The sequence below is a fragment of the Grus americana genome, chromosome 7, assembly GCF_028858705.1.
Source record: "Grus americana isolate bGruAme1 chromosome 7, bGruAme1.mat, whole genome shotgun sequence".
NCBI lineage: Eukaryota > Metazoa > Chordata > Aves > Gruiformes > Gruidae > Grus > Grus americana.
Window position 1 is genome coordinate 13,370 of NC_072858.1, and position 23,043 is coordinate 36,412.

Below are 23,043 nucleotides of genomic sequence, written 5' to 3' on the forward strand. Positions count from 1 at the left end.
TAGCGACGGGTGCCGGGACAGAGAGGCGGGCCTTCAAAACGAGGGGCAGGGAAGAGGCTCGAGAGGGACGGAGAAAGAGAGAGACTCACGACGACTCGCTACGGAGCCGAGAAGGAAGACCTCGAACAACAGGAACGAGGAGCCGCACAGAGAGCGCCAGAGACGGCAGAAATACCGACAGGCTACAGGACCGAGGGGGAGGAATGCAGAAACAGTGGCTGGGGGCCGGACAGAGAGACAGGGAGAGAGAGAAGGAAACAATAGCCACGGGCTACGGGGCAGAGAGAGCGAGGACCTGAAAAAGGTGGGGACAGGCAGCCCGTCAGAGCGAGATGGAAAAAGAACATAGCGGGGAGCAGAAAGCAAACCACGGCGGGGTGGGAAAGCGAGGGGGGCAGAGGAGGGCCCGCGACGCAGAGGAGAGGCGATGGGGCCCCGCGGGCCCAGGACTCACCGCAGCTCTGGCTCTCGGCGCTGCCGGGAGAGCTTGCCAGCGCAGACGCTTCTTTCTCCCGCTCTCCGCCTTTCCTTTGCTGTCACTCCGGTCGCTCGGCTGTCCTCCGCCTAAGAGAATACACGGGTGTCTTACAGCTCCGAGGAGACGAGTCTGCCTAGATGAGTAGCCTGCCTCCCTGCCTCGGTACGCGGCCGCACCGTGCTTTGGGTTACGCGTGGCGACCCTGCGGTGCCCGTCGGCAGCCTGACCTGCCGCGGAGCGCAACGAGGGATCTTTCCTCACCCGGCGAGGCAGGCGCTCTCTTGCCTGCAGCGGGAGGCAGCTGCCGGCCGGAGAGCCTTCCATCTCTTCTTCTTCTTCTTCACCTTTCTCTGGCCATTCCAGCTTCCCTTAGGGCAGCTCCTGTCCACGGCCGGTAAGCGCTCCGCCGCCTGTCCCTTTTCGCCCCCACGCCACGAGGCGAGCCAGGCCAGGCACAGGCGAGGCGGCTGCAGTCGACGGCATCCCCAAGGGAGGGACGGGCAACCACGTCCTCAGCGCGGCCTGGGAGAGGGAAAGAAAAAGCAGTGGCCGTTACTACCGGAGGTCGGCCCTGGCCGGAGACCCTCCTCCTTCTGCAGGGGCTCCCGGAGACGCCGCTCTTTCCCCGCGCTGCTGCCGCTGCCGCTGCCGCCAGCACCCCCGTTCAGGAAGAAAGCGGCACAGGCGAGGGCCAGCTTGCCGCCTTCACGCCAGGGCTCGGGGGCGGCCTGGGGCTGCCGGACAGGCTTCCGGAGAGCTGCTGGAATCGGGGGCTGCTGCACAAGCTGAGCGGGTCCGGGGGAGGCTCAGAGGGAGCTCCGGCGAGTCGGGGAGGCGCCCAGCACCTGCGCCTGCCAGGCCGTGTCCGCCTTCTCGGCCCCCTTCCCCCCGTCAGCTCCCGGGACGCTCTCTGGGGCTGCCCTGAGCCGGCTCTCACCTCCAGCGGAGCGGCAGCCTGCGGCAGCGGGCGGCTGGAACCTTCCCGCCCCGCCACCCCCGGGCTGCCAGCGGGCACGACACAGCCTGCACCCCCCGCCGGGGTCGCTCACCTCACCGCTGAGCCCGGCCCTCACCCGCCACCGGCTCCCAGCGCGCCGCCATGCTGCTGCCGCGCGCCGCGCATGCGCCGGACGGACGGCGTGCCGGAGGGGCCGGAGCCGGCGCGCGACCGCCGGGCTGCAGTACCGCCCTTCGGCCACGAGGCGGCAGCAGCGGAGGCGGCGCCGTGCGCACCCGTGCGGTACCGGCGCTGCAGCACGGCGCTTCGGCTACGAGGGGGCGGCGGCAGCACCAGCAGCAGCGGCGAGCTCCTGGCCGGCGGCACGCGCCCGGGGCGGCACCGGCGCTGCAGATCGAGCGCCCGCCGGCGCCGCGCACGTCGGGGGGCAGAGGCGTTTCCTTACCGGGAAGCAGCAACGAGCGCCCCGGCGGCGGCGGCGGCAGCAGCAGCAGCAGCATCACCTCGCGGGCACTGCAACATCGCAATGCCGTTCCCGGCGGGCGGCAACGTGGAGCACGGTGGCGGCTACCCGCGGTCCCGCCGTTCGGTCGCCGGGCGGCAGGAGCCAGCGGCGCTCGTGCTGCAGTACCGAAATTTGGTCACCAGGCGGCAGCACCGAGCGCGGTTTGGCACGCTACTGCGCATGCGCGAAATCCGAGCTGTAGCGCCGTGTTCCGCTCCCCGGCGCGAGGCATCGCCGCGCATGCGCTCTGGCGGCACGGCTGCGCCGCTGCTCGGAGCCGCTGGGCGCCCGCCCCGTGTTACGCCGGTGCCAGCGGGCAGGTGGAAACGTGTGGAGTTTCCCAGCTAAATGAGCAGACGAGCAGAGAAATTTTGGGTTGCTGTGCTGGCTGAACCTCTTAAATGTGTGGTTGTGGGTGTCTGCCACAGTCCTGAGATGTCAGTATTGCTGAGAATGCGAGATGTAGGCCTGGTCCCTGAGGGACAGAGAGGTGAACACGGTTCAGTTTCCAAACGGGCGGATCAGGACTTGGTATTTCTGTATGGTCTTTGTCCATAGGTTTTGGCTGAGGGGGTCCGTTACCCTTTGAGGGACAGCTGACCGTGCTTTGCTTCAACACGCTGCTCTGGGGCACGACAGCCACCCTCATGTTAAAGTGCTGATTACAATTTCGGTGGCTGCAACCGCTGTAAATTAGTTAGATCTTTCATCTTGCTCTTCTCAGTGTCTCTCAGTGTTTAAAATAACAGTATCAGGAACAAAAGTGCAACAGACACTTCATCTGCTATCATCAACAGACAACTATCTAACAGCATCGTGACAGAGACATCTATGCAGACAATTTGTGAAAAATGTGCCTTCTTCCATCACCAAAGTCTAATTTATGCATACGTGAGGGAGAGGTGACTTTCCTACATATATATTTACTGGCTTTACCTTACAGTTAAGATCCTTTCTGACACTGTTTATTCCCTGTTCCTTTCAGTCACTGCCGTGTAGCCCCAGCGGCAGCTGAGCACCAGTCACTCACCCCTTCCCCCTTGGCGGGATGGAGAGGAGAATGGGAAGAAAACGGTAAAACTCCTGGGTTGGGATAGGGACAGTTTACTGGGACAGCAAAGGGAGAGGAGAATAACAACAACGGTATGTTACAGCAAAATCAAATGTAACCAAGACTATTGCTGCTAAGGGCGACCATTGTATAGTCCTATCCCTGTGTTAGTTCATGTATATCTAAACAATGTACTAACTAAGAAGTGATTGTCAAGAAGTGGAAACTGATAAATTGTTAGTTTGACCAACAAGCTTTGAAGAATCATTGAAGATTGCCAAAGAAGAAGGAAATTAGGGGAAAGGTAATTCCAACGGGGGGGAGCTTGCGACCACCCACCCCAATTATACCACCTACTCAAATGATAAAGGCAGAGAAAAGAACTGAGCATGTGTTCTAGTTTGCATACCAGATGAAGAAATCTAAACCACTCATTCAATAGAATAACAATGCATATGTATTAGAAAGATGAATATGTTAGTGTTCTATGTATAAATAACCACTGATTTGGAGCTTTGGGGTGCTGTCTTAGGACAGACACCCATATCTGCGCAAATACGCAATAAAATACCTCTGCTCTGTGTGTATATTGGTGTGTTGCACACCCGGTAAATGAACCCCCAGTTCTGGGACAACAAGTACTTAAAATATGCAAAGCAAGTGATACACAATGCAATTTGCTCACCACCTGGAACTCGAAGTCCAGCCCTTTCCGAGCAGCGGCCCCTCCTCCCCGGCCAGTTCCCTTTATATACTAGGCATGATGTCATATGGTATGGAATACCCCTTTGGCTAGTTAGGGTCACCTGTCCTGGCTGTGTCCTCTCCCAGCTTCTTGTGAAAATTAACTCTGTCCCTGTCAAAAACCAGGACAGTCACTTTGTTCTTTTGCCCCAAAGTGATAAGCCCATGTGACAGCTCAACCAGGTAGCTTTTCTCTGCTCATTTTCTTTTCTTTTGGTGTTGCTCCAGCTCCCTGATCAAGATCTTCAAAAACAATATGCATTGAGTATTTTCAAAACAGGAACTATCACCCTATAGCTTGTTAGTTCTCCCTAGTGTCACTGCTGCTGTCTGTTAGGAAAATGACTGATTTTACTTGCTGCTTCTATTAAGCTTGTATTTCACACACAAATACGTAAACCGCAGACCTGAGTGGAACATGAACGCTTTCCACCAAAGCACTGCATTAATCACCAACTTTCTTCTCCTGCAGGCAGTCAGCCCACCAGTTCTGGGCAGTTAGACCATGTTCTTTTATGTGACCGCCTTTTAGTAGGTGATATGAATTTTCAGCCTGCTTTCACCAGAACCACCTTACTGTTATTTTTATGCAGGGGCTAAGCAGAATACTAGTGTCTGCACACTGCTGGCTCCATGCAGAACACAGCTGACCTGCTTACAAGAAGCAGGATTGTCTTAATACCCTAACTTAGCCCTACAAGGAATCTTTTCCTCTTCTTTCATCTACCTTTAGTTCCCACAGGCCTTCATTATGAAGGTTTCAATCGATTGCTGTTAACGTATACTTGAATTCAAATATTTGTGCTATTCACGGTGAAATGCTCATTCAGCTAAATGCTTGGCTGTGTCAGGGCTCTTTTGATCAAACTGAATAAAAGACTTGAGCAGGTATTCTGCATAGCCCCAGGTCGTACAAAGGAATTCACCAGTGCAGGGACCACATGCAGTATGCAGCACAGATCACATCCAGGGTTCCAGCAGACAGAAGGAAAGATTCTTCCAGGGCAAGACTTGATCTGACTTTAGAAGCCTTTAAGGGCATTGTCTAAGTGGAATGCAGAGAGAGGTAGATAAGTGTATCCAAGTAAGATGATTCTTGTGATCCAGAGAGTGAAGCGCAGGCTGCACACAGACACATTACTCGTTCATTCTGAATGTTTGATTTTTGCCCTCTTTCCTGAGGACTGTAGAGAAATTTGGTGTCGTATTTAATTCCCATTACACACCCCAGTGATAGGATCCCCACTGTCCCACACTTCACTGTCCCCACAGCTCCTTGCTCCCTTCGCACAGGGGGCGGCCAGCCCTCTCCACTCCCTGACACCTTAACCTAGAGGATGGGGAGGATGGGGAAGACAGGGGACCGGGCTGCAGAGAGCAGCTAGGCCTATGTGCTCCCACAGGCAGAACTGTCAGTCGTCCCATCAGAGCGCCCAGCTTCATCAGACCCGGTGGTGTTTCTTGTGTTCTTATGCTGTGCAACAGAGATCTGCCCTCTCTTCTTAGACTCTTTGCTGTGCCTGAGCGATACATTACCGTAGAGCCTGCTGCTGTTATACTTTGGCTGTTTTTCTGTCCAGAGTAATGCAGAGAGAGATTCTGCTGGCTCAGCTTTCTGCCCTGTGGTTGCACATGGCTTTTGATTCTCCTTATGCTGTTCTTCCAGTATCGGTCCTTTGTAACTCACCCTCCTGCCGCCTTCAGCCTCCGCTGTTACACACCGCTCTGACCACTGTAAAAGTCACCTTTCGATGCCGTGAAGCCTTTCTTCTGTGTACGATTCCCTTACAGTTCTGAAAGTCTCCTCAGAGCAAAAGGGGGCACTCTCGCACTGCGGTCTCATCTGTATGGGCTATGTCAGTTTAACGAATACTCCGGCGCGTAAGAGCTCTGACCAGTAACGGTTCGTCAGCGGGTAGTTAATTCTCTGGTTTGCAACTGACTGTCTATGTTAAGAATCCTTGATAAATGGATGGCAAAGACACGCTCCTCAGGTGCGTCCTTCTTAAAGTTGCTTAAACTGTCTCCTACTCAAGGAAGGACTAGCATTTCCATCAATGGCGAAGACGCAGCCAGCCTGTCTCATCCTTCTCTGCTGCTCTTTCTGCTTCATCTTGCCCAGCAGTGCCAGTACATGGATGGGGAAGGCGGCGCAATGAAGTCCAACACGGAACTTAAAATTAACCTGTCAACGAAGGAGGGGCGTTTGGGGGGCACTACTTTTTAACCTGATTGCCTGGTCCCACAGTTTACCGCCACAAAGGTGGGAGCAAATGGCAGCTGTCAAGGAATGCACCACTGCTGCCAAGCACGGCAGGTCTGCGCAGCGAAGCACTGCCTGCGCTCTTCCCCCAAAGTTTGCGTGTGTGCTGTGGGCCACCAAGGACAGAGCCAGGCCGACGCTGCTGTGCTTTCATCTCTCTCGCAGCACAAGCTTTCCCTGAGACCCCTGTGCCCAGCCCGTTGCCCGAGAGCTCTGCTGGCCTTTTACCCTACATACACCTTCCCCTCGTTTCTCTCCTTATGTCTGCCCCATATACCCAGATTCTGCTGTTTCTTTTTGTTCCATACTCACTGAGGAATGAAAATGTGTTTGAACTGTCACTTCAGTTGATCCGTGTGAATTTTTCGGTTGTGATTCTTGCTGCTCATACTTAGTGCTTCCTTTCATCTGCCCAAGCCTTCTGCCTGAGCATAGGACAGGCACCCGTCAGAGGTTACATCTGTGTGTCCTACAGCGTCTTCAGGCAGTGGCAAATAAGGCTTGGGACTGGCAGTCAGACTAAGCCCAGTTTTTCACTGAGCCGCTATCTGTAGCCACTCGGTTTTACCCTGGGTTCACCACATACAACTCGTTCTTTTGGTGAACAGGCTGCCTAGCTGCTCTCCATATCTGATACTCCCCAGAGCAGAAGGAGCAGAAGCTGAGCTCTTCAGGTGACTCCTAAGATCATGGTATCCTGCAGCAAGGAGACTCGCCTTGTAGTGAGGACTCCTGGTTCCTTGTCTCTGTTCCTAGTACTATATTATTTTATTAAATAATCATACAAGCGTAAAATACAGGGACAGTTCTTGGAGCAGAGACCAAACGTGGCTCTAGCTCCCAGCTCAAGGGTCTTGTCTGCTTCTCTGACTCTTTTTCTGCATAATGCCATGTTTCAGAAGGGAACAAGTGGATAGCAAGAACCATTCCTTCCCCTTTCTCCTAGAAAGACATGGTGTGATGATTGAGGAGAGAATGGGACTGGCTATCTCACTTCTTGAGTGTATGCTTCAGTCACTGGACTAAGAGGGACCTGGGGAAGAATGCTGTTGGATGTTAGAAGCCCAGGTCTGACAGCCTACATTACACTGAGAAAACCACCTGGACCCAAGCCTTCGTGTGGCACAGAGAAACACTTAGTATCTGGGTAATGACGGGACTTAAGCTGGCTCTTCATAAACCACCCACGCTGTCCTTATCTAACCTAGAATAGAAACAGGACTTTATGGCATGTTCTCACTGCAAAATAAGCCAAAGCCAGAGAGCTAGCTCAGCTTTTGAACCCCAGTCACTCACACTGCGTAACTGCTAGCACAGGTACTAGCAGAATTTTGGCCCCTGCTAAGCAGCAATTTATGAGAGGGCTCTGGAGCACCACAGAGCAATAGCACACGCTGGGGATCACCGACAATAAACAGGACAGATGAGGCTGTATCAGAGCTGGTTCTCTGAACCCTTCGCAGCCATCTTCTGCAAGTTTTATGCTTCAAACCATATTATACACCCTAACACCACACTGTGCGGCAGGCAATGCACACAATGTTTGCAGTGCTTGCTCTGTCTCAGGCACTCTGAACTGGAAAAGCACACGTGCAAAAATGTTAAATCCTGCCTGCTCAGTTGCTGGTATCAAAACAGTTTGTAACTGTGCATTCACCATTAATAGTAGACATACTATGTGCCACTGTACTCTGCAAGTAAATAATCAGTGCGGTTAAATGTGGCTAAGGTGGTTTCTGTTTGACAATACTTAGAACTCAGTGGTTCTTGCAAATAAAAGGCCTCACCCTACAGGCCGTACATAGGCAAGTCTCCAGCGAGACTTCGCATGGCTGTGAAGTACAGGATGAGACCCTATGTCAGCAGTACTAACCAAGTGATGATGTCAGTGTAGGATAATGGGGAAAACTGAACTCTGCTACAACTAAATGTCATACCGATAAATGCAACTTCACCATTTTTTATAAACAAAATTAAACTTAATTTGCTTCACAGTAGCTAAGGTGCCGTTAATTCAAAACCCACAGAATAACTCACTGGACACAGTTAATAGTCAGCAGACCACATAGGCCAGGCTTTGACAAGACAAGATAAACCAAAACCAACCAACCAACCTACCTCAAAAAACCCAAACTAAACCAAACCTCAAAGACCCCTCCATACAAATGTGTACACAAACACACATATGGGCACGCCTTCCTGTTGGTATAAACGAAAACATGAAGGGAAATGACTGAGTTTAGGTACCTGACTGTGAGGATTTGAAACGTGCGAGCAAAGGGGCAATACGAGGAATAAACGCACGCCCACCCCTTTGGCTGGCATCCTTGGTACCTGGCGGGATTACCTACAAGCCCCGTGCCATGCCACACCATGCCGTGTGAAGCCCTGCCCTGCACCACGGGGCCCCTGCACCACGGGGCCCCTGCCCCCGGCCGCCTCAGCACCCCGGCATGCCAGCTGCGTGGTGTAACGGTGCTTGTGCACCGCGTCGCCTGCGCTGCCAACCCAACCCTCCATCGCTGGGACGCTGCCCGTGGGGGATTGCTTGGTCACCACCCAGGCAGCGGCAGGCGTGGAGACTGGTGGTGGGCGCCCAGCGTGGGGTGCTGGGCTTGCGTGGCCGGCCAGATGCAGGCCCCTGTGGCTGCGAAGGCCCATCCAGTGAGGACTGCCCTGGAGGTGGTTTTTACCCTCATACAGGGATTGCTGAAGGGAGGTTTACGTCTGCCTCAGAAACGTGCAGGCTGGGGGGTCGAATTCACCTCACCCCACTTTGCCGCTTGCAGGCGAGCTGCCTGCCATGGCCCCCTCCGCGGCCCAGGGAAATGCCGGCATTCTCTGGGTGTGACAGCCGGGCCTCGCTGAGCCCCCCGCCACAGGCGAGCAGCCCTGACGAGCCGCAGTGGATGTGGTGTCGCTGCCACAGGACAGACGAGGCTGAGGTGGCAGCAGCGCGTGCCAGCTCTGCCCCTGCACGCTGCACCCCCAGAAACCACAGCCTCGCAGATTAGGCTCGGCTGGAAAGATTTCCAGTTCAAAGTAAAATATTTGCTTTTAAATGGAGGTGCAAGCACTTAGAAATAGCCCAAACCCCCGTGTCGTGTTTAGCAGCTATTACCTGCAGCCAATGCCACCCCTTAGCAGAAACGCTCTTGCTTTGGGGTGAGCGTGCCTGCGGCGGGAGGGCAGCTCCGCTCTGCCTTTGCAGCTCGCAGACCATGGGAAATGGGCCTCGGGACAGACTTGGTTTGAACGCCACGGCTGGAGCAGCGTCCCTCACGCTGGCAGGAGCTGTTGGCTGGATCGTGGCCCGTGGGCCGCAGGAGAGGCTGGCACAGAGTGCTTCACTGAGCCCTCTACCCACGAGTAACGAGGCCTTTTGTCACTGAATTCCTGTCACCTCCCTCACTATATCGTACAGTCATGATTTACGGGAAAGCAGTAACGGGTATTGGGGGACACTTCTGAACAACCTCATTTTCAACAAATGGGCTTGTATTAAAAGATAAATCTGTAAAGCTTTACCTTTAAAATGTTTATAATCTTAGTCTTTTGGTAATTCTGCATTTTGAAAAAATTCTTAATATAGTTGCTTAGTTTGGGTATGTAATTAATAACTTTGAGAACGTTTTCCGTAACAACTCAGATACGGAAATATCCTGAAGATTTTGAACCCCACAAAGAATATGCAAAGTATTGTGATTAGAGTATATAGCGTTAAACCTGTTGCTACTACAACTGGATCCAGAGGTGCTAGCTTTGCCATACCTGTATGCATTTCCTAAAAAAGGTTTTGAGTAACATTAGGTGCTCTGCATTTTACATGTATTCTGTAGGTGGACTGATATTGCCTCCTGCATTCTAGACCAATTCTGAAGTTCCCCGCTACTGAAAGTCTTCTGAGTCCTAAAGGAGAGTGCAAAAAGTATGTGGTCTATTGCTGATGTCTGGTAATCCGCAAAAATAATTCTGCAAGCTTTTTGAAAATGACACTGCAAATGCCTATGTTAAACACAGCCTTCTGCTGTTTCTGAATTTGTTTACATATAGTCTACACTGACACGTGGGCACAGAATGCTTTTTCAGTAGCTACAAGGCTGCGTATTTTACAAGTGATACCTTTGGGGCTCCAGGGAGAGGTTGCCCAATGATGAAAAGTTTGTCCTCTCTGTCACAGGCTCATTACCACCAGGCAATTCTCTAAATACTTCAAAACTCCTCTGCTGAGCAGTTTCATATTGGACAAAAAGAGGAAAGTGGAGTTGAAACTACAAAACCTACAGTCAGCTCGAGAAGACAACGCACCTTTTATTAAGACAACTCAGATGATCTATTTGTGCTGAAGAGAAATAAACAGTCAGGGCTCCCCCTTTCCTCACTTCTGTTTTTTGTTTGGTTTTTTGGTTTTTTTTTTCCTTTTTTGCCTGTAAATAACAGCAGTTAGAAAAACCAATTAGTTTGGAAACAGCCATTTACTTGGGTGAGTGTTTATACTTGGTAATTTCTACCCCTATTCACATTCTAAACCGGATTCTTTTTACTCTAATGCATGGTCACTTGCTCTTCTTTCAGTTGTCATGAAAATGAAGGATTTCTTGCTGGCCGGTAGAAAGAAACTTCCTAGTGAACAAAGTTACAATTAATTCCTCTAAACACGTGTTCCTAGAGCCATCCATCCATAGAACAGGCAACAAAGCAGAGCTCCTTGCTTTAATAAGTCCCAAAAGATGGGGACAACTTTTTTTTGATGAAAAAAAGCTCGGATCCCTTGAGGCTAACTGAGCAAATATATATTACTTTTTTTTTTTCCTTTTGCAATTCATGCACTTGAAAATCTTCATGTGTTTTCCAAGGCAGGTATGATTGTGCCCGCAGAGATGTGCGCTCTCGTCACTGCTGCCTGCTGTGTTCTCACGGAATGCTTGCACGAGGTAGTCTCTCGAGTTGCCTTTGTTTCCCATGGGATTAACAGCTTCTGCTTTACCACAAGCCAGTGTGATGCGAGTTGTGAAACTGCATGCTGTGCGTGCCAAGATGTGATCCTTAAACGTTCTACCCTCTTTCCACTTCCTCCTCCAGTTTACTTTTTGCCTTACTTGTTCATTTTAATAAAATTCGACTCAAAAACGGCCACTCAGGGCTACAGAAGGGTTAGGAGAGGGTCCCTCACGGAGGAGGAAAGTGAGGATGCGCGGGTGGCTGCCTGGGCGAGGCTGGGTGCCCGGAGAGCCAGCGCAGGACACGTGGGACCCACTGCTACAGGCAGGTTTGTGCAGGGCTGGAGAAGGCTCAGGGTAAGCTTTAGTCGGTTAAGGAGGCACCCGTGGTTCGTGCTGGGGGGCAGCGAGGCCTCCAGGTGTGCGTGTGGAAATCTGGTTTTCCTCCGTCTTCCCGCTTCCCCAATAACAGCTCCCTGGTAACTCTCTTAGCGTTGGATCTATCGTGCCTGATTCAGAATATCCTTAAATCTGTTCGAGCGGTCGGTTTTAAACTTCCTTGCGACTTGCCAGCAACCTCGGGTAGGCGTGCCCCAGCACCACCGCCCTGCTCCAGGACCTGCCCGCCGCTCCCGGCTGTCCGCGTCTCCGGGGCCGAGCGCACGCACCAGCAGCCGCCGAGACGACAGCAGAGCCCTCAGGGCAGCACAAGGCTCGGGAGAGCCCACCCTCATCGCGCTCCCGGCAAGGTCCCCCCCGGTGCCGGGCCGAGTTCCCCTGCTGTGCCGCCTCCAGCGACCAGGAGCCGTCCGCGGCCACCGAGCGCCTCGTCAGCCCCACCGGTGTCCGCGGGGAGGAAGCGTGCCCTGCGCCCCGCCCATACCGCCCCGTACATCGCGCATGCGCCGATCCCGACAGAGGTGTGCCGGACCGGGCTCCTGAGCAGCGCGCATGCGCTAGCTCCCAAAGGCGGGGAGGAGCTCGAGGAGCGGCGAGAGAAGCGGCAGAGAGGGAAACGGCGCCCGCGCAGCGCGGTACCACACCGGTACCGCCCCGGTACCGCCCCGCCGCTCGCAGCGCGGCCGACTCGCACACACGCGCGCTGGAGCCGGCCATAGGTGCCGCTGAACCGCGGTGCGCCAGAGCGCAGGGTGTACTGCAGTACGGTTGTGCGAGTAACGCGGGGCAGCGCCGAGCCGCCCGCCGTGCCCGCCCGCCATCGAGGGAGGGGAGGGGAGGGGAGGGGAGGGGAGGGGAGGGGAGGGGAGGGGAGGGCAGGGCAGGGCAGGGCAGGGCAGGGCAGGGCAGGGCAGGGCAGGGCAGGGCAGGGCAGGGCAGGGCGCCCGAGGCGCACGCCTGAACCCCCTCCCTGCCGTGCACAAAGGGCAGCGTTAAGTTTTATTTGTACCAAAGTTTTCTTTGGTTTTATATAAGTAACAAAATTCATGTAGTGGACAGGCGTGTTATTTATCTACAACAGTCGACAATACAAAGAAATTAGATATAAAAGGTTTCTTGGTCAAAAACTTACAATGCATTTGGAACATCTGTCCCCCTATTACAGGAGTGATCAAATACAAAGGAAGTATAAAGCTTTCCAGCTTTCAAGAGCTGCCATGATCAGAAGACTGAAGAGAAAAAAAACAAAACCAAAAACAAACCACCGTATAAAGTTTGTTCTCCTGAACAGATATTTGAATAAAACAAAAATGTATGAAAAAAAAAGTTATGCTCCACCACCAAGCATACTTGCTATAGGGAGGACTGGGATAAAAAAAGAATGCAGCAGATATTTCATTTTTTTCCTTGTTATACTTGTATGTTTTGAAGAAGTCCGCGTCTGGGAAAAGTGAGGTCAGTTTGCAGATACTATTTAAGGAAACAGAGGAAGAAAAAAAATCTCACAGATGGGATCATTTTGTATTCACTGTACTGCACAGTGACCAAGAACAATGTTCTGGAAGATGAAAAACAAAACTCCCTTCCCAGAGAGCACCCTGAAGCCTGAACATCTTCAGGAAATATTTGTATCCCGGGTTTTCCCCCCAGCCCTGATGTTCTCAGTTGGTATTTCTCTGAGGAAGAGGAAGGCTCTCATGAAGATACTTCATGCTCCCATGCTCTGAGAAGTCAGAAACAACATGATTGTCCCCCCTCAGCAACCACTTTGTAGTTAAGAGTCCTTCAATTCCCACTGGTCCACGTGCATGGATACGAGAAGTACTAATTCCCACTTCAGCACCTACAGGAAATACACAGTGTAAAGGTAGTTAATCCTCAGAAGATGTTTGCTTCATACTAAGCAGTTTTGCACCTTTACGTAAAAACAGCTGCTTGCCTTTCAGTGACCTGCCTTCCTCTGCTCCTCTCCAAATGCCAGAAGTTATGTTTGCCTTATTTAAAAATTAGAGGAGCTTAATTATTACAGTAAAAGTTGTAATGTTTATACTTCTAGCTGCTACAGAGTTACTTTCAGAAAGAGAGATGTAAGAGAGAGGGGTAACGGATCTTAGACTTGTTTCCTGAGGGTTTAATCCTCAAAACAAGCCAGTGATCTTAGGTCCTTTTTTTTTATCATATTGAGGAGATATTGCAAGACCCTAACTAGAATTTTTTAACCACATGGAACACTGGATGTTCCTGCTGGCACAGTAATAGCTTGCTACAGAGATTTCAAAGCTTCTACCTCTGGAAAGAATGTTTCCCTTGTCTTGTGCAATTCACAGTAGGTGCACCTGTTTATTCAAGCAACCGATACTCAGTTTGGTTCCTGCCTTTGATTCCTCAACACTGCAGGGCTGGCACGCTAGACAGCAGCTTAGTCTGCCCAGCAGGAACAAAGCATGGCATTCTTTACAGCATCAGTAAAAAAATAAACAGAAGAAAAACCGTTCACCAATTTCAGATCCAGCATTGCATTGTTCTATCACTACATGCATGCAACCTACTTTATTCTGATTGAAGAGAGCTTCAAAGGATCCAAAACATCTTTGCTCCCTACAGCTAAATTAATCTACATAGTCCGTATAGCAGTATTAACTAGTTCTGGCAGGAAAGAGATATTAAACTATCTGCTATTCCACATGGATGAAACGTCTAGGCTTCAACTTTTCCTACGGTACTTTTCCTGAAAACCTTATATTAGACAGTAAGATCACAGACTATCTTCCAGGATTCAGACTGCCACACTTCTCACCAACAGCAGACGCATTCCTGCAGTATTTTCTCTCTTACCAAGTCCAAATCTATAGCCATCAGAGAATCGGGTACTGGCATTCCAGAAGACACAAGCGCTGTCCACATGCTGGAGGAAGAACTCTGCTGTTTTCTCTGGGAAAGAGGCAAAGAGAAAAATAAAATCAGGTACATACAGAATGATCATGCACCCCAATAAACACAATGTAATACAGCGAACAGATACAACAATACCACTTTCACATGCTAACTTATCAGACAGTATTTAAACAGCCTGGCCTAAAACATGTTCATTTATACCTTCTTCCCAGTATGCTTATCAAGTAGAGACAGCTGCAAATGTTACAAGCAGCTTGCAAAGATTAGAAGAAAGCAAAAAGATGTCTAATTCTAAATATATCCAGTCTAGAACCTGCAAACAGGGATAATTGTATGACTGGGGAGGACAGCTGCCCCAAACACCATTTTGCAGTCAAACTGAGACAGAGTCAGCTCTCCATTAATCTCAAACATGGAATTGTTCCAGATAATGAAAAACCCTAAACTAAATTGCTATTGCAGGTAATACTTGGGAAATACAATGCAGAAATGCCACATGAAATTGGCCAACTCACCCAGTTTAACACAGAACGTGCAAGACCTAAGCAAGCTCAAGCGGAGTTGGAAGACTCTGTTCCCCGTAAGGCTGTAAGCTGCAGGTCAGTTGCCCTTAGCAGCAAGATGAACATTAGAGATCAGCTCTATTTCCAGTACACAACCTGGCAAATCACCAGCGCATCAGGTCCCGTGGCAGTGGGTTACGGTATGAAATCCACGCCTTTTAGTGACATTCATTTAAGCTCAGCGGGAGGTACAGAAACAGAAGCCTGCTTGACTCACACACCGATCGGCTGCAGATCAACATGACCTTACTGCGGCTGATTCTCAAGAGTTCCAGGCTTGATCTGAGAGTCAACTTTTGGCTGGGCGCAGGTCTAGCTAGGTTTTAAACTGGCACAGTGTTCAAACTCCACGCAGGAGGGGTGCTAGGCATGGGAGCAGCACAGAGCTGCACAAAGGAGCACAAATTCACAACAAAGAGGCGAGAAACCGTGAGTTGAGATAAATGCAGCTTTTATATAAGGGATGCAGAAGCAGGAAGTAAAGGACTGAGAGAAGTAGGGGGAAAACATTTGTGGTCCTTGTTTGCAAGATATAAAAATGACACGGGAAGACAAAGTGGATAAAGTCCGATATTCCCTACAAACCCTATTCTCTCCAGTGAGGTACTACAGAAGCTCACCTCATCAGCCTTCAGAGGCCTAAGGACATCTCCAGGGTTAAGGAGATGTTCCTGCAAAATCCTCTGATGCGGTAAGTCTGCACAATACAGGAACACAAAGCCATTTGCCTGGCAAGAGCACATGCTGACTTGCCATCAGCCTATTGCTCAAGCGCGCTCCTTAACATCCCGGAATAAGGGCCACACAAAGTGTTTTCTCTGAGCTAAACAGGACTACAGGCACATTTAGCTCGTAGGCCTCCAGTTGGTTGTATCTACTACAGACGCAAGAGAAGAACAACTACTGCAATGTAAGTAGTTACACAAACACCAAGAATTGGCAGTCAAACCAAACCAGTAGCTTAAGGAAGCAGACTGATCACTAACCATTCTCTGTTATGATAACATCCGTGTGAGAACTTCCGTACTTGTGGATATGTTCAACAGCTTCTTGGACACTGTCCACCACCTCAATGCAACACTCCAGGTCCCCGTATTCTGTGCGGAGAGATTTCACTTCTGAAGGGCTGAATGTCAAGTAAGACGCAAACTTTGGTCCAGCATGAATCTTCACCTGCAATACCAGAAACATTTTGGGCTGCTGACCAGACCAATGCCTTCCAGGTGAAAGTGTGGCTTCTTGTACTCTCTGTGGGATGGAATTAATTTCTTCATAGCAGTACCTATGGTTCTATGTTTTGGACTTGTGACTAAAACAGTGTTGAAAACACATCAATGTTTTGGCCGCTGCTGATCAGAGATGGCACAGCATCAATGCTTTCTCTCTAGGGGGACAGAGTTGGGGGGGGGGAAGAGAAGGTTGGGAGTGTGCAGGAAGCTGGAAGGGGACATGACCACAATAGCTGACCCAAACTGACCAAAGGGATATTCCATACCATATAATGTCACGCACAACAATACAAACTGAAGGGAGAGGGTTTTTGAAGAAGGTAGGCATTGCTCAGAGACTGGCTGGCCATTGGTCTACTTGTGACAGATGGCAAGTAATTAGCTTTGCCTCACTTGTGTGGTTTTTTTTGTTTCCCCCCCTTCTTCCTCTTTCCTTTGCCTTATCAAACTATCTTTATTTCAACCCAAAAGGTTCCTTGCTTTTGCTCCTCTTATTGAATGCCCCTGTCCCACTTGGGGCAGGGGAGAGCGAGCGAGTGGCTGGATGGTGCTTAGCTGCTGACTGGGGTTAATCCACAACATTTGTGAATCAAATGTTTGCTGCATGCCGTGTAAGAAAAATAAGCCTGCACTTCGAGAAACTTAGCAGATTGGTGAACCAAAAGAAGGTACAATAGCTGACATGCTAGGTTGGCTACCTACCATGACATGCTCCTAGTCCAGGACTCATTTCCAATTATTTAAAGCAATCACTTAGAAAGAAATCACATCACTTAGAAAGTCATCAGGAAGGAGGACAGTACAACACTAGTACAGGGAAAACAGCTAAAATACCACAGCCAGCCCTTGTTTTAAGAAAGTGACTGCAGTGCAGAGAATAACTACAGGAATGCTTCCAAGTTTGCACCTACAAAAGACTTAAGATCTCAAACAGCTTTTACCCTTTTGTTTTGTAAACTGACAACAGCCCTCTCTGAAGCATGTGTTTCAGACACAAAGGAGTTACTGGGTCCAAAACAAGAAAACTCACACAGATATTTTTCATTTGTTATAAAGAAGATCTAACACATTATCAACCTCTGAGTTTAATCATAGCAGCCGAGACACCTAAACAATGAGAGAGAATTTACAACTGATACAGCAGAGGAATCCACATGCAAATGAAACACAGGAAATTCTGACGAGACAAACATAAATAGGAAATAAGGCACAAGTCTGCAAAATTTGAAGGCTTTTAAGAAGGCATCTGTAAAATGGCATTTTCTTATGCAACTATACATTACTTTAATTGCATAATCCTGCCCAATATGTGCATGTTTCTTCTTGTCAGGTCAGATTAGACAGAGGTAACATCCTCCCCACTGTATTAGGAGTTGGGTGGGTGGTAGTGGAAATGCATTAGTCCTCACATTCCTCCCATCCAAAATCCAGAGATCTACCTTCACTCTACTCTTCCCAAGAAACAACCAAACAAGACAAGAAAAAAATTCATCAAGTGAGGACTTGCTCCTGACTACCTATCAGCTTCTTTTACTATGACCATTTCAATATTATCAAAACATACGGCCTCTCTATTTTACCTGCATTCATCACTGTCTGTACACTCTATTTGCCAAACACATACTGCTGTGTGAAAATCCTCAATTTACGTGCAATTCACATCACTTCATGGATATTTCTCTCCCGATGCATCTCTGCTACCCTTACTGACAAAACGTTACCCATGTCAAGACAACTAATTAGTATACTGGCCTTTCACTGTTCCTTTGACTTACTAGGAGGGAAAATGGGTGGGGATAAAGGGCATGAAGGACGAAAGGTTTAAAAATGTGTATGAAGCAGATACAGAAAGGAGAAAAACAGAAAGAGAATTCACTTGGGTAAGAAACTAAATGAAGAGATTCAAGAAGAGGAGGCTTTGTGTCTGGGAGGTTAACAGCAATTAAGTCAGAATTAAGAAGGGCAGAGAAAGAAAAGCATATACACAACCCTAAGGCAGAAGATGATTTTTGCCATATAAAATGAAGTATTTGTATCCCAATAATGGCACATAGCTGTCCTGAAGAAGCTGCTTTCAGATCATTTTACCAAAAAACTTGGGGCTGCGTGGAGAAGCAGAGAATCTAAGTTCATTTGTGTGTACAAAGAGACATATGGATAACTTAAGTGTTATGCCATCATAAAACTAAATAGGGCTACACTGGCCAGACCAAATGCTTCTAAAGCGTTAGGAAAAAAACCCCAAAACCACCAACCACAAAACAAAAGTATGAGTGACTAACCTGTTCTACTCTCAACATGTCTATGATCTGATCAAACAACGGGGTTCTCAGCAAGTCTCGATGAATTAAGAGAGTTTCCAGAGCATTACAGGCAGCAGGATATTCACACTTTGAGTCTCTGACTGAGGTTTAAGAGCAGATAATTGGTTACATAACATTTACGACAAAGATTTTGAACAGCACGAATTATCAATTATCATAACCATATCGCATACTCCGAATACAAAGTTCAATTACACCCATGAGATTCAAGTCATCCTCTCCCAGCTTACTTATTCGTGTGACCTTCTCAACGCTGGCATCCGTGTCCACATACACATGGCAGATCCCTTCGCTATGTCCCATCACTGGGATTCCCTTAGCAGCTTTCTGGATATCCCTGACTAGCTGTGATGAACCACGTGGAATGATTAGATCTATCAGCTTATCCAAACGGCAGAGATCTTCTACTTCCTCTCTTGTGTTCACCTGTGGTAGTTGCAATACAAACAGTCTACGGTTTGAATTCTCAAGTTCTGCCCATACTTTTTATACATACCATAGCAAAGAAAATGTTGATTTAATTCTAGGCACTTACTAGTTGCACCGCATCTTTGACTCCATGAATGGAGAGTGCTTCTTGTGTCAGATGATGAAGGATTTGATTGCTATGTGCTGCTTCTTTCCCTCCTTTAAGTAGTAAGCCATTTCCACTGGCTATGGCCAAAGCAGACACCTGTCAGAAAAAAATTATTAAAAAAAAAAAAAGTAATCTGTCTCTTCTGCCGAAATAACACCCACAAAAACCCAGATTAAGAACAGGATTTTTAATGTTAATTTATGGTTTTCATTTTATGACGCCAAAAAATCATTACAAGTAACAGCACATTTAACTCCAGAAATGAAACGTGCTAGTGTTTCAGGAACAAACTTGAGTTTTCAGGGTACTAATGCCAGGGGGAGACTGCAGCAGACTAGTCAGAGGAAACCCTAGGCACAGGCTCTGGCATGAACTGGGTAGCTGCGTGGGCAACCACCGCAAGGAGAATAATTTTAGGTGCAAGAACTCTTGTCCCTAACCATTCTGGCAGAAAGTGGCTAATGAGCTTTTCCTATGAGCAGGAAAAACATTTTCATTATGCTGTCTAAACCAGAAGTCATAAATAGACAACAGTTGCTGTAAGTGTGCGGGAAAAAAACACCAAGACAATAGGCCCAGCATCACCTTTATCACTTTGCTTTCGTGTTTATAACCAGAAGGAACTGACTGATGTTGTTGCCTTTCAGTTTAAGGTGCCAGATTTCACCCACTTGAGTCCAGCAACACAACTAGACCATATTTAAAAAACAAACAAACAAACCGACCAAAAAGCTCCAAACAAACACCAAACAAAACCAAATCCCCTGAAACCAACCCAAAAGCTCCAAAGAAGCCACCGCTTTTTGGAAGTTAGATAAAGAATTGTTTCTGCTGTTGAAAACATATACTCAATTTGTTCAATCTCCAGACACTAGGTCTTATTGGTGTTTTCCCCACTAAAATGAAAACCTCTTTAACAGAGGGGTGGTGGTAGATTTTTTATTGTTCGTTTCAGTTTTTTGTACTTTTCTACCTAGGAATATGTCCGATGTGATAAAGCTCTCTTCCCAGACTTATTTTACTTTTGTATCCCTTTTTGTCTTCCTCACCCCAATCCCATTCACAATGGCCTCACAATTTGTCCACCTATTTGAAAAACAAATAGCATACACTCCTTTAGAAAACAAAATCATGTCTTCTCCAGAACCTTTTAGAACAAACAAATTAAGCGTTTGAAGTTAATTTACTGTATTACTATCTTCTGGGAAAAATCATATGTATCATTATCATCATCTGTACGTATCATCACCAAACCCGCACTTATTAGTATATCAGTTGTATGCTGTTCAGATGGGGATGCCAGAATTAGCCAGGCTCACACCTAAACAGGCAGTTAGCTTAGTGGCATACTTTAGATGCTGATTCACACCGAAAAACGTTAAGCCCATCAGATACATCTCCTCAGATCACTTCCTTTCCCCTTCTAATATCAAATTGATAACAACAATCACAATGTTTGATATTCTACCTCACCCTGCTGTCAGCAATTTGAAAAGAATATTGAAATATTGAAAAATAAGAAATACTTCAGAAAAAGACGCAGTCTGATTGTATTTTGAAAGTATCTTGTAAGTATCTGCCTCTCCAAAGGTCAGTATCACAAGAGAAAGCTTAACAAATCAGCTTATTTAAATAAAGAACTCTGCTCTGCATGCATGAGATTAAAGGAAAGGTTATGAACTGATTTGAAAAAATGAAAAGAAAAAAATAATCAAGAATTAAGACACAAAAATTAAAAACTTTCGCGATTAAAAGGAGAATAGAAGGTAAGGGGTTTCAAAACAGTTCAGTCCCGTCAAATAATAGTAGAGCATGAGTATACTTCTGAGCAACAAGTGGATTTGGTGTAATCTATAGAAGTAGTCTGTGAAAGATAGTGACAATTTGGCCTTATACTAGAGGCAAACATGCTATTTGTATATGCACATTAGAAGTTGATTAAATCTTAACTGGTAATCTGCAATTGTTTCACCTTTACTGCAACTCAAGACTGAACTTTGAGTACTGACCTAACTCTGTGTAAGCTATGTCCAGGGAGCAAATCGAGCACGCGAAGTCAAACTTCCCCTGAATTGCTTACCCAAATAAGCATGAGATGCACTAATAAAAACTAAAGAGGAGGGAACTGCTCCTCTGCACTCAGAGCCCATCCTACTATCAGCTACAGCGTGGGACAGAAACCATGCAATTCAACGCAGAGGTATCAGAGATGATCCTCTGAAGTTGCATCAGAGAACCTGACGCGAGTACGAGGACAGGAGGCTGGCAGGAAGAAATGCAACTAACTACCAACACAAGCTATTCCAAGTCTGCAAAAAAAGAGGGGGAAAAAAGCCAGCAAGAGTCAGTTTGGCCTAAGTTTTAAGGTAAGATAAAGAGGAGGGGAAAGAGGGAGACATCAGCTATGCAAGAGACCAGGGTTGAAAACTAGGGAGACAGAACAGAATTCAGGATGGAAACATACTCATTTTCTATGAGGAACAGAGCTAGCAGCAAGGAGCTAATAATGGTAGACAAGGGAGACTAATGCCTTTTTATTTCATGGGAACCTTGCCCAGAGCGTACTCCCTCTCAGTATGAAATGGGGACCACTGACAAAATTCAGGCCCTAAGTACCAAGCTGGTTGAGTCTCACTTCCCTTTAAAAGTGCCTGTACCCATCACTTCCTCCTCAAACACCTGCTCATACGTTAGAGAACTCCTCAATCAATCTTCCTGGACACCTAATGTTAATTGTGGGAAATAGTGTTGATAATGAAGGTTTTCTTGTTTTCTTTTTAAAATCTAGTACAGTTGCTCAGTGAAGTAGTTGGGAGTTAGAAAATAAGATCAAGGTTGCCTCTGCAACCTTAGTTCTGCTCCCATATTTTCATGCATTATAACAGCACTTACAGCAATACTCGCACACAGCGCTGCAGATGAACGTATTTGTCTTTAAGATGCCTGCCTTATTCCCGGCACAAGATAAGTTACATTCACTTACAGTACACTATTTGAGATTTTCACTAGCCTTTCCAGCAACTTCAGTACTTAAGAACTTAGAACACCATTATTCCTTGCACCCATCTCACTACGACTGAGCAAAAGCTATCATTCTGCCTCACTGCACACAAACAGTATCAGTACAGGACAGGCCACTCAAAGCCTGCAACTTCTGTGCTCAGCTTTTTTTTATTTTTTGCCTTTTTTTTTTTTAATCATGTATTCCTAACAGTTACAGTTAATTACTAGCATCTGTATTAAACAGTTCCTGTTTAATCCCAGCCTGCAGTTCAGCTGTATGCAGCGTGGACTTTGATAAAACAAGCACTCATTGATAGGAGCCTCCCAAGCTCTGAGGTAGGCACTGAACATACATTTGTAAGACACAGGCAGGAACTGCACCATCTGAATGTAAGATAACTCCTTCTATATGTCTGGTTTAAAACAAACAAACCAACCAACCAACCCCCCCAAAACAGGCCTGAATAACTCTGAACACTGCAGAAGCACTGAGAATGTCCCTGCAGGAAAAACAGGGGTGCCAACAAAATCAATTTTGGAAGCCAAGCAAGAGTTCTTTGAGGCAAGACTTCTTGCAGCCTCACAATTGCTCACCAACAGAAATACCCTTTCTGTTGTCATCAAAGAATTCCCAACAGTGTAACCTGCCCTCCTTACATACCTGTGGAAGACAGTCAGGACGGGACTCAAAGATCACAAGAAGGACGCCAATAGGCACTGTCACCTGCTCCAAATCCAGGTCTTTTGCTATTCGTGTTCGCCGAATTACACGGCCGACGCTGTCCTGCGAGGATGCTGCAATTTGACGCAGACCAATAGCCAAGCTGTTCAGCTTTGATGTAGACAGACTTAGACGTTTCAACAAAGGAAGTGCCAATCTCCCTAAAAGAAAGAAAAAGTTGTGCTGGAGATAGATTGGTCTGCCTAGGCCGAAGCAAAAGCGACTTAAACAAGTGGTGAACCTCAGCAAAATTCAGATATTTCCCACGGCCTAGCAAAAAACCTACCTGAGATGAAAAATGCACAGCATTAAGTCCGGTAGCCACAATAAGACCACTCAAAGGTGACAATGATGTCACCCAGCACCACATTTTCACTTAATGCAGTTTAAGTG

At 47.9% G+C, this 23,043-nt stretch overlaps 1 protein-coding gene across 17 annotated transcripts in view; it reads right to left on the minus strand.

Annotated features, from left to right (window-relative positions):
- Nucleotides 1-12,387: 12,387 nt before the first annotated feature.
- ALDH18A1 (aldehyde dehydrogenase 18 family member A1) overlaps nt 12,388-23,043 on the minus strand; it is a 40,974-nt gene continuing 30,318 nt past the window's right edge. For all 17 annotated transcript variants that reach the window (XM_054832491.1, XM_054832484.1, XM_054832479.1 and 14 more), the window contains 7 exons: nt 22,591-22,811; nt 18,885-19,022; nt 18,580-18,775; nt 18,308-18,429; nt 15,783-15,969; nt 14,174-14,269; nt 12,388-13,181 (listed from right to left, as the gene is read on the minus strand). In XM_054832491.1, the coding sequence (XP_054688466.1) occupies nt 13,000-13,181; nt 14,174-14,269; nt 15,783-15,969; nt 18,308-18,429; nt 18,580-18,775; nt 18,885-19,022; nt 22,591-22,811 (1,142 nt within the window). In that variant the 3' untranslated portion in view covers nt 12,388-12,999. The remainder of the gene's footprint in view (nt 13,182-14,173; nt 14,270-15,782; nt 15,970-18,307; nt 18,430-18,579; nt 18,776-18,884; nt 19,023-22,590; nt 22,812-23,043) is intronic.